Below are 12,525 nucleotides of genomic sequence, written 5' to 3' on the forward strand. Positions count from 1 at the left end.
TATACTTATATATATATATATATATATATATATATATATATATATATATATATATATTTAAATAATTGTCCTTTAATGTAATTTTACATATTTCAAAAAGCTTCTAGCTACTTTTACCAAAATACTAAGGGCGTGTTCGGCAAAATTAGCTGGTAGCGGGTGGCGGATAGCTTGTAGCTTTTGTTAAATGCTACATGAAGTAGAATTTGGATTTGAAGAGTTTTCTTAAAACTAAACGCTAGAAGCTTGTAGTGCCGAACGAGACTTTTTGTTCAAAATGGAACGTTTTGTCAAACGCTAGAAGCTAGAAGCTCTCAAACGCTCCGTGTCGAACATGCTCTAAAGCTACAACTTCTTGTTACCGATCACCCGCTACCAGCTACCCACTTTTCGCTACCAATTTCCAGGTAAAAAACTATTTTTGCAAACCCTCCCCCCCCCCCACCCCCCCATAGTTTAATTGTCTATCAAAATAATATAATTTAAAATAAAAATTAAACTACAATACGTACGGAATTCGTAGCTTAGTGTTATTTTTATTTAATTATATATATTTATTATCTAATGATGGTGGCTAGAACCATCCAGAACTTCTCTTCATCGACCTCTCTGGTTAGCTTATAAAAACCCTAATTTCTCTATCTTAATCGGCTAAATCGAAGTCAAGTTTTCCGACGAGAGCAAATTACAAACACTCATCATACACCGCCGTCGACGTTAAGACATGGCCGACGAAGCCAAGGCCAAAGGTAACGCTGCTTTCTCTGCCGGAAACTATAATGAAGCTATCCGTCACTTCACTGACGCCATCAACCTCGCCCCTACCAACCACGTCCTTTATTCCAACCGATCTGCCGCTTATGCCTCCCTGAATCAATATTCCGAAGCTCTCACTGATGCTCAAAAGACTGTCGATCTGAAACCCGACTGGTCTAAAGGCTACTCACGTCTCGGCGCGGCTCATCATGGCTTGCATCAATTTGATGATGCAGTTTCGGCTTATAAGAGAGGGCTTGAAGTTGATCCTAATAATGAAACTTTGAAATCTGGACTCGCGGACGCTCAGTCAGCTCAGGCGGCTGCGTCAGCCTCTTCTCGGTCACGCGCACCGCCGAATAACCTGTTTGGAGATGCGTTTGGACCGGATATGTGGGCGAAGCTAACGGCTGATCCGGCTACACGATTGTATATGCAACAGCCCGATTTTGTTAACATGATGAAGGATCTTCAGAAAAACCCTAGCAATTTGAATTTGTACTTGAAGGATCAGAGAGTTATGCAAGCGCTTAGTGTGTTGTTGAACATTAAGATGCAAACTCATATGCCTGGAGATGATATGGAGATGCCGGATTCTCCACCTAAGGAGAGGAAACGTCCTGCTGATGAAACAGAGTCGGTGAAGGAGAAGAAGCGTGAGCCGGAACCTGAGCCAGAACCGATGGAAGTAAACGACGAGGAGAAGGAGATTAAAGAGAAGAAAGCACAGGCGCAAAAGGAGAAAGAGGCCGGTAATGCTGCCTACAAGAAGAAAGATTTTGAGACAGCGATCGCACATTATTCAAAGGCCATTGAACTGGATGATGCCGATATTTCGTTCCTTACAAATCGCGCTGCAGTGTACTTGGAAATGGCAAAGGTATGCACATGTTTTTATCTAGTTAACATCTAGTTCATCGTCAACATAACAATAAATTTCTTATGAAAACATCAACTAGATATGCCTGAAAGCTGAAGTTTGGAACTTTGAATTTATGTGGTATGAATGCTTGTAGCCTAGTTCTATATTGATTGAACTAGCAGTGTTCTATGCTAACAATCAATTAACCCAAGCTGTTCCTCAACAATGACAAAGTTGAGAAGCTTTGTGGAAACACATCAATTTAATTAGAACTCACATCAAAATAAAAAATGTCTTCAGAAAATCCATATAGGGAATTTTCATTAGCAGTTTAATTTGGATTAGAATTTCAATAAAGTGTTACCCACGTGTTTTTGACATACCCCATCCTTCACATGATGGAATAGTGTTTTGTTGTATCTTCATGGACACCCACTTTGTGGTTGTTTTGTCTTGTTAAACATTAGCCTTTGGGTACAGGCAGCTGTGTTTTTGACTATTGTAGGGTTTCATATGTAGGCTTCTTGATTATCTATCATAGGATTCCTTATAGGAGTTCATATTCTAAATAGATTAACTGATTATAACATTGGTATTCTACAACCACTTCAGTATAACTCTTGAGTCATTATAATCTTACAGTATGATGAATGCATCAAAGATTGTGAAAAGGCAGTGGAGAGAGGAAGAGAGCTTCGTTCAGATTACAAAATGGTTGCAAGGGCATTAACAAGAAAAGGAACTGCTTTGGTTAAAATGGCCAAAGTCTCCAAAGATTATGATCCTGCAATCGAAACCTTCCAAAAAGCTCTTACAGAACATCGTAACCCTGATACATTGAAGAAACTCAATGATGCAGAAAGAGCAAAGAAAGAACTAGAACAACAAGAGTATTATGATCCTGAACTTGCTGAAAAAGAACGTGAAAAAGGTCAGCTTGTTATACAATATACTTTAGTTTTATCCCTAAAGAAACACAATTCTCCTGCTATTAACCTATTTTGTTCACCAAATCAATTTCTTACACATCTATATTAGGAAATGAATGCTTCAAAGAGCAGAAATATCCAGATGCTATTAAGCACTACACAGAAGCTTTGAGAAGAAATCCCAAAGATGCAAAGGTAATGGTTTCTTTTGGATGAATTTCCAGGGTTTATACTCTTCTTACCAATATATAACTTGAAACTTGTGAAACATTTGCTAATTTCTTTTGACAAATTGAATATTTTTGGTAAAGAAATGTAAATAATTTCCATTTTATAGGCATATAGTAACAGGGCTGCTTGTTACACAAAACTTGGAGCAATGCCAGAAGGTCTAAAAGATGCAGAAAAATGCATTGAAATTGATCCAAAATTCTCAAAGGGGTATACAAGGAAAGGTGCAATTCAGTTTTTCATGAAGGAATTTGATAAAGCTTTAGAGACATATGAAGAGGGATTAAAACATGATCCTAAAAACCCAGAGTTGCTAGAGGGTGTCAGGAGGTATTTATTTATTTACTTATTTATTTATATACAAATAAATAAATAATCACAATTTTTATTTATTTATTTGTTTTGTTCCTATTTATTTACCTTTGAATGATTATTGTTACTTTCAGCTGTGTTCAACAAATTAACAGAGCTAGCCGTGGAGATCTCACACCTGATGAGCTAAAAGAGAGACAGGTTTGTTTCTTATTTACAGTTTTGGTCCCTGTGTTATATCATTCTTTACGATATGGTCCAATAGGAATATTTTTTTCTGTAGTTTTTGTCACTATTTTACTGTTTCTTAACATTTTTAGTCCTTGGGTTATCTAAATTAGCAACCATTTAGTTGAATTAATAAATTTATATTATAAATGGGAAAGGGACATAAAAACCCTCAAGTCTTTTAAAAAAAATTATGATTTTAGTCTAAAATTACTTTTAGGTGCATTATAACTGGAATTTTTCAAGATTTATTCGACCTTTACCCTTTTTACCTCTTATCATAGGTTTTGAGGTTACCCTAAGTATTTTTATTTTCATATTATGTGTGTTTATGCACGAAAAATGTATTTATACACAAAAAAAAGTTTTTATAAATCGTTTGATTAAATATCATATTTATGTTTTTTTTAAATACAAATGCTGTTTCTTCATATATGTTGTTTTTGTCTATTTATACTGTTTAAAATGTAAAAAATTGTTTTTAGAAGTATTAATATATTTCTTAGAACTTAAATACCTTTTTAGAAGTATAAATGTTTATTTTTACTAATTTATACTTCTAAAAGTAGAAAAAAAATCTAAAAAGTTCGGTTTATAAAGCACCTAAAAGTGGTTTTTGGGTAAAAACTGTTTTTATTTGAAAAAAAATATGGGTTTTTATGTGAATTTCCCTTTATAAATCCCCTATTTTGTCAAAAATTTGAATTAAAAAACGAATTTGATTGTTCAAAAATGTGAAGTAAGTTCACAAAATTCTATTCATATCCTTTAAAATATGAAGGAATTGGCAAATTTACTTTTCGAAAAAATGAAACAATTTTGCAAAATAAATGGTTGAAAAGAAAAATGTGTGGTTACTTTCTGTTATTTTAGTTAAATCCATAAGAATGACTATTATTGGTCAATTGGTATTTCTCAAGGTACTGAAACTGTAAATAACTCTTGTGTTACAGGCAAAGGCTATGCAAGATCCGGAAATTCAGAACATTCTTACTGATCCAGTGATGGCACAGGTATACACCTTTTTTTTTTTATTTTTTTTTTTTTTTTTTTTAAATTGTCATAAATTTTAGTTAGTTTTTGATGGTTTGACTTTGTGTTGACTTGGGGTTTGGTTTTTATTTGGGCAGGTGCTTAAGGATCTTCAAGAGAATCCAAAAGCAGCACAAGATCACATGAAGAATCCTTCAGTGATGAACAAGATTCAGAAGCTGATAAGTGCTGGGATTGTGCAAATGAGATGAATACAAAAAACACGTTAATTGGTCTGAATGGTTTCAGTGAATCATGATGATTTTTGTTTTGGATTTTTGGGTCTAGTTGGTTTTTTTTGATGTTATGTTTTTAACTTTTTGCTTATGATTGAAACAGTTAAGTGTATGCAAACAAATAATCAGGATTTCTTTATCGATGATTGTTGGTCACAATTTCAGCTAGGTGTTAAATTCATATTATTTATATTTATACTAACATCGTTAGAAAAATAAAACTTGGAACCAATACATCCATAAATAGTGTGAATTAACTTAATAACCTAGGACCAAAGGGGATATGGCTCAAAAAGGAATCTCCATAGTCTAGTTATACAATATAGCGTGATTGGTTGGAAATAAGCTATAACCAATACCTAATCCACTTTCTTCCTTTAAAGCTATGACTTTGTGCTACTTGATCCAACACGTTTCACGTTGCCAATCTCCTGTTCCCCAAATAGTTGACAACATAATCTATCCAACAAATTAAGAACTAACTATGGAGAAATAATAGACTCCAAAAGTGACCAAACTTCCTTTCAAGAGAGATATACGACCTATTAAAAGAGACTTCACCTTACTCCTTGACATTTTACTTATGGAATAAACTCGTCCATCTTCATATACCTCTCTTGTCAATATACACCTTATCTTCTATAGTATACGGATGAGATCATCCCCTGCGTCTATGTCTTCAACAATTTATCTCTCTTCTAGGTCTTTAGTTTGCTATGACAAACCTTGGCGCTCTGAATTATTTTTGGGGATCTTAGTAGTACGAACCTCCCATAACCTGTTCCTTTGTCAGTAGAAGTGTTCCACTGAGATACTCGAGCATGCTCATATGCTAAACTGCAAACCTTGCCCAATACATGTCAAATCTATCTACAAGCCAGACTCAACTAGTCCTCAATTGGTAGATCTTAATTTATATTATCATTTCCCATGCATTGCTATATCTTACCTTCACTTGTCCATACATCTCTTTTGAGGTCTAATATATGTACTTACATAGACGATCCTTGCGAGTCACACCTTCATGCCCTTAAAAACACATTATGCATTAGTGACAATGTTTAGCTTCATGTCTCCTTGCCTACGGTTCTCATAGAATACTCTTATGATGAATAGGGGGATGGCCTTCCATTCCACCTAACGTTCCAGTTCAAGGTACTATATCTTTCTCGCCGACAACCTTATCTCTTGTTCATCGAAACACTAAGGTGTTATTTCATAGTAGTAAGTGTTATTTCATAGTCTACTACTGAGGTTGAAAAGTGTAACACCTGGTTTGATTTGGAAAGGTTTTATGCATGGACTCGGCGAGTTGGGAGATCAACTCGTCGAGTAGGGTCGTGGTATCATGGAACGCGGGACGGGACCGACTCGACGAGTCCGAGCGGTTTAAAGAAAACCCTAAATTTTGGGGTTTGCCCCTATATAAACATCATTATAAACCCTTGTGGCCTCCCTTATCACGATAAAAGACCGTTTACGGCCGCAAACTCTCGAAGGTGTGAAGTGAGTGCATTTGGGGGCTATCTTTGGGATTTTGGGGAGAATTCCAAGCTTGAAGAGGAAGTACCAAGAGGAAAAGCACTACATCAAGCGTCTATTTCGTGTTGGGCGTTCGTTTGAGGTATCAATCTGTCACTTTCAGCTTAAGATCCTTAAATTTCTTTTAAGTATTATGGCCATGAGAGGCCTTGCATGCATGTAAAGTTTGCAACTTTACGTGTTAACTGCACTAGTAGAGGATAGATCTGAAGTTTGGGACCCCGAGTCCCACTGGAAAGGGTTCACGACCAAGGGTTTACGGCCAAGGGTTTACGATAAAGGGTGTTCAGTTGGTGGTTTACGGCCGTGAACATCAAGGAACTCGACGAGTCCCTCTGGTGACTCGGCGAGTCGATGAGTTAAGCAGGGACCCGACGAGTGACTGATTGTACTCGTCAAGTCAAGGTCAATATGGACTGTTGACCTTGACTATAGACCCTGATTTTGACCAAGGTTGACCCTGGGGGTATTTATGGGATTATGCTGAGTTATTTACTCAATGATTATAGGCAGTTTGGGAGGAGCAGCGTGGGATATATCTGACTTCAGTGTGCCAGTTCCGCCTTGGAAATGTGAGTCTTCTCACCATACCCATGGGTCTAAGGCACCAAGGCCGGCTGTGACAACCCGAAAATCTTTGCCTTGTAAGTTCAGCCATTCAATCCAACCGAGTGTCAGACTCGTTTCTGCTATCTTTTAGCCTTATTTAGAGTCCGTTTAAGGGTTCAACGCTCAGTACATATAAGCATTGGGTATAGGATTGAGTTGCGTAAGTTCTTCGCGTTGAAATCGAGCCGAACACTCCATTAGAGGGAGTGTACGGCCGTACACATGAGTGTACGGCCGTACACATGTGTGTGTGCGGCCGTACACCCATGTTGGCCGTACATCCCCTCCATAAGAGTGATATCCCTTCATTCCTGAGTCATTTCTTCAGTTTCCAAGTCAAGAACTCGAGTTTTCTCTCAACTATCATCAAGCTTTTCACCCGATCTTCAAGAATGTAAGCCTTTCTTCCGTTTTGATTTGTTGTTATTCTTCTTAACCTAGTAACACCATTTGATTTCATCCATTGCAAATCATCTTTTGGGTAGATATTCAAATCTTCATCCATTTCACCAAGAACACCAAGAACACACACTTGTTCTTGGTGATTGTGAACCCTCTTGAGCCTCCAAATCGTAAGTACTCCTTCCCTATGCATAGTACATGTTAGGAACACTAGTTTACCAGAGGGACTGCCCGATAACAAAGAACTCAGGAGCAGATGGACGAATTCTGATGATCACCGCAGGAGAATCAACCCCGAAGTCGCCAGGGAGCAGCGATACGTTTTCGAATTAAAATAAGAATTACTTTAAAAATTAATTTATATATATAAGATTAAAACTTGGGGAAAACACTTAAAAGTAATTATAATAACTCACTTATTGAAACAAGTCACAGTATTTAAGAGAACTAAAAGATACGTTCAGAGAAGCTATGATGGCTTAGTATGTACATCAGGGTTGTGCATAGCTAAGATTTTGTAGACTTAGAGTGAGTGATTCCGCCTTAATTCCTGTTCCTTGTTTGGTTGTGGATTTGAGGCAGAGTTACTCAGTCGACTGTCTATTTCATCTTAATTATTCATAACTTGTATATTCCAGGCGATCATAGTGGTACCGAGGAGGATCGTAGTATAAAGTATCGACACTAGTTAGCAAAGCACTTTCACAGTATGTACTCGCTCATCGCGGTACGATACGTAGAAGTGTTAACATAAGGGGGAAAACAGAAAGCACTAGAACGTTTACAAAGAGTACATTGTCGAACACACTAGGAGTACATCATCGTATAACATACGTTTCTTTCAAATCGGACAAACTTTGTTCAGTAAAGAGTCCGTTTCTATCATTCGTCATGAGTTGGCGTGGTCCTCACCATACTAAGTTCATATGTTTCTATCGCCTTGATCGTCAAATTCACGAAACCTTCGTCATTCGTAACGACAGTCCGACCTAGACCTCAGTTTTGTCTCTCGTTCTATAAACCCCGAAGTACTCATGCAAAGAGTACTTTGCATTCTGAAGCCTTGCCGCCGTATGTTCAGCAGACCTTCACGAAATACCACTCGTCCAGCAGACCAAGTTCGAGCACAGAGGCTAAGGCCGAATACAGCCCACCTATCACTATTTAGTGTATACGCGAGGGTGGTATATGATTATGATTACGCAGATTTAGTATGTGTGCTTCCGCCCTATCTCATGTTCCTTATTTGGTTGTGGACCTGGGGCACAGTCACACATCCGACCGTCTAACTAATCTTAATTATATACGACTTGTATACACGAGGTAATGATAGATGGTCCGAGTATGAATCCTATCATGAACAGTAGGGCAAAGTTGCCAGGTCTACGAGTGGGTATTCTGCAAATCAGAGGAGCGCAACCCCAGTAGTTTTGCTAAGAAAGCTAATTTCGGGACGAAATTCCATCTAACGGGGGGATGATGTGACAACCCGAAAATCTTTGCCTTGTAAGTTCAGCCATTCAATCCAACCGAGTGTCAGACTCGTTTCTGCTATCTTTTAGCCTTGTTTAGAGTCCGTTTAAGGGTTCAAAGCTCATTACATTCAAGCATTGGGTATAGGATTGAGTTGTGTAAGTTCTTCGCGTTGAAATCGAGCCGAACACTCCATTAGAGGGAGTGTATGGCCGTACACATGAGTGTACGGCCGTACACATGTGTGTGTGCGGCCGTACACCCATGTTGGCCGTATACCCCCTCCATATGAGTGATATCCCTTCATTCGTAAGTCATTTCTTCAGTTTCCAAGTCAAGAACTCGAGTTTTCTCTCAACTATCATCAAGCTTTTCACCCGATCTTCAAGAATGTAAGCCTTTCTTCCGTTTTGATTTGTTGTTATTCTTCTTAACCTAGTAACACCCTTTGATTTCATCCATTGCAAATCATCTTTTGGGTAGATCTTCAAATCTTCATCCATTTCACCAAGAACACCAAGAACACACACTTGTTCTTGGTGATTGTGAACCCTCTTGAGCCTCCAAATCGTAAGTACTCCTTCCCTATGCTTAGTACATGTTAGGAACACTAGTTTAACACCCTAAAAACGACCAAAACTCAAGATCATAAGGAGTGTACAGCCGTACACCCATGTGTGGCCGTACACCCCTCAAAACACCCCTAAAGGGCCTCCAAAGTGCAAACCTAGCTTCAACACTTGATGAGCAATAGTCCCACAAGCTTCCCTATCATTAAAAGACCCTTATGTGCACTTGTTACCATGAGTTTACGGCCGTACACTCCATGGCCGTACACCCGTGGCCGCACACTCCATTTAGTGGTCGTACACTCCCCTTAGATGAATCACATGTGATTCTAACACTTGGTCCAAGTGTTTCCTAGTCCCTAAAGGTGTTTCCTTGCATGTGGTTGCTTCTAAACACTATATTCATGCCAATATATGACATTATATGTCATTTAGGACTCGTTTGTGTCTCGGGACTTCATTCGTGGAACTTCTCATCCTTAGGCGCATATTCGTTTGAATCACCCACGTAAGGTGAGTTCATACCCCTATAATCAATATTTTAAACTATTTTAAATGCTTTTAAGGGGGGGGGGATACATGTTGAAAACAATGATAGTTGTGTAAATGTTTGTTATAATCATCTTTCAAAAGATTGCTTATGTCTTTTATAAGTGATCAAAACATTTCAAAAACTCTTTTTAAGTTATGTTACTTTATAGTTTATAAAACTCCGTTTTGAAAGTACAATCATAACTTAGTAGATAAATGAGTATTTTCAGTAACAGTTCAACTAAACATACTAGTAAACTTAAATATGTATAGTTTAGGGGTTCAGTTTATACTAGATACTAGAACATACTATAAAGAGAAACTGGGAGGTAGATACAATACACTATAACATAGAGAACATATTATAAAGAGAAACAGGGAGGTGGATACAATACACGATAACATAGAGAACATACTATAAAGAGAAATAGGGAGGAAGATACAATACAACAGAGAGACATACTATACACTATAACAGAAAGAACATACTAAATTCTATAGCAGAAGAACAAAACAGGATCTAATTATACCAATAATCACTAACTCATTGTTCTAAACAAAAGGTGATAGTAAATTGGGTATACATGATCATATAACTTTAATGTGAATTTACACGGCCTAGCAATTTGTTTGCGGAAGTCGCGTTTGGTCCCCATAATCTTTTGCAGGGAGAGCGTATAGTATGGGTACTACTCATCACATTATGACCTTAAATAAAACAAACTTGTTTTAAGGTAATCAATACGTCAGTATGTCAATTCAAAAGACAACTGAGTACTTACATTTTCCCATTACTTTCATATTGTGACAGTTTCACTTGAAAGTTAATGCAAACTATTTTCGAGTTAAGATAGTTATAAACTAGGGAAAACTTACATCTTTTCAACTACAAACTAAACAGTCGAGTCTAGTACATTCAGTAGATAGGGGGCCTATAATGCAAACTTTACGATTCCTTAGTTTATACATCAGGAATATATATTAATCGGATCTGACAGGTAGTAGGATGTGTGCTTTCCGCTTCATTTCCTGTTCCTTGTTTGGTTGTGGGCTTAGAGCAGATTCACCCAGTCTACTATCTATCCGATCTTGGCTATATATATGTTCCGTATACACCAAGTAATCATAAGGGGTACCAGGTATGGGCCAGATCATAGGACACTAATTCAAATGCACTGTTTTCTAGTACAAAACATACTTTTCAAATAGAACATTTAGTATACAAAACTAGAAACTTACCAGTAAGGGTTTAATCCATTTTATTAAACTGGTATAACTTAAAGGACCTTAGGTGGTTAATTCTATAATACCTTAGTTTATACATTAGGGTTATATATAATTAATACCCGATAGGTAGTTGGATGTGTGCTTTCCGCCTCATTTCCTGTTCCTTGTTTGGTTGTGGGCTTAGGGCAGTTTCACACAATTAACTATCTGTTCGATACTAGATTATATATAACTAGTATAAACTAAGTGATTATAGAAGGAACCATTGTGGTTACCATTTTTACTAAAAGAAATAATGGTTTTCTTAAAGAATCTTTTCATCAAATATAAAGGAACTATTACAGTTAACTCCGTGAGTACCAAGTGAATACACCAGGGTTATATACAACAAGGATCTAACAACCAATGGGATGTGTGCCTTCCGCCTAATTTCCTGTTCCTTGTTTGGTTGTGGGCTTAGGGCGGATACACATAACCGATTGTTTGTTTACTCTGGGTTTTATATAACTTGTATCCATTTAGTACTCATAGAAAGGATTGTAGAGTCATTTTTACTTATCTTTCATCAAAACATGAAATATAGGATTTTCTGGAGGAACATGCAAACTTTTCTAAAAGAACTTACAACTTACTACAACTTTCTTACAACTTACTTACATCACTAAAATTTTATGAACTCACCAGCTTAAATGCTGATCTACTCTTTCAAAATAACTTGTATTCTCAGGAGACCAGTAGACAGGTACTCGCACTGGGATTCAGAAGATGGAGCATAATAGCTTCATGTCTTTTGTTATTTACTTTGTAGTCTATGTTATGTGAATCACATACTTTGTAAACACTTTCTTTCTAATGAAATGGTTGTTTATTACTTTGCTTACTATGATGCATGACTTGTGATACTAAACATGACGTCCTCCACCCCCGAACGTTTCCGCCGTTCCGGTTTTGGGGTGTGACAGATTGGTAGCAGAGCATTGTTTATAGTGAACTAAGTATATCAACCGAGAAAAGATATACAACTATAAATACAATGGGGCTGAAGTGCTCTGGATAATAATATATTTTAAATATATAAACGATACCTTATAAAAGTATACATACGTGCTTATACATATATAAATACTAGAACAAGTGTTACAAGAAGAACATAACATAAGTATTTAAAGGTTGAACACTACGGTCAAACCTGGACAGTTATGTAATCATAGCTAGGATTAATATAGCCTGATCAACTATATTCATTCGAGACGTGACCGACATGTGTTTGGGAGTGATGTGGTGTTGCAACAGTCTTAAAACTTACCTAACTCTATTCAAGGGAATTCTAGATCAGAACATAAAGATAAGATACTATGGGAGTATTTTATGATACTATAACAAGATAACAAGTTTAAAACATACCAAATACATTACATTAAAATACTATAGGAGTATTTTAGGCACTATATAAATAACTTATGTGATAACTTAAAAGACCCTTACGGATAGGTCTATAATCTTGCAATGTATACTCCCAAGGTTATATATAATTGAGATTTTATAGACTTAGAATTTGTGATCTACGCTTCACTACCTGTTCCTTG

General features: G+C 36.9%; 1 protein-coding gene across 1 annotated transcript; it reads left to right on the plus strand.

The window, feature by feature from the left end:
* Nucleotides 1-573: 573 nt before the first annotated feature.
* HOP2 (stress-inducible protein) lies at nt 574-4,745 on the plus strand. Its single transcript, XM_079054813.1, has 7 exons — nt 574-1,636; nt 2,261-2,549; nt 2,657-2,742; nt 2,885-3,108; nt 3,225-3,291; nt 4,272-4,331; nt 4,449-4,745. Exons 1-7 carry the CDS (start codon nt 725-727, stop codon nt 4,560-4,562), a joined length of 1,752 nt encoding a protein of 583 aa, XP_078910939.1. The 5' UTR covers nt 574-724; the 3' UTR covers nt 4,563-4,745.
* Nucleotides 4,746-12,525: the final 7,780 nt, after the last annotated feature.

Source organism: Lactuca virosa, chromosome 6, assembly GCF_052849685.1.
Source record: "Lactuca virosa cultivar CGN04683 chromosome 6, Lactuca_virosa_CGN04683_v6, whole genome shotgun sequence".
Taxonomy (NCBI): Eukaryota; Viridiplantae; Streptophyta; class Magnoliopsida; order Asterales; family Asteraceae; genus Lactuca; species Lactuca virosa.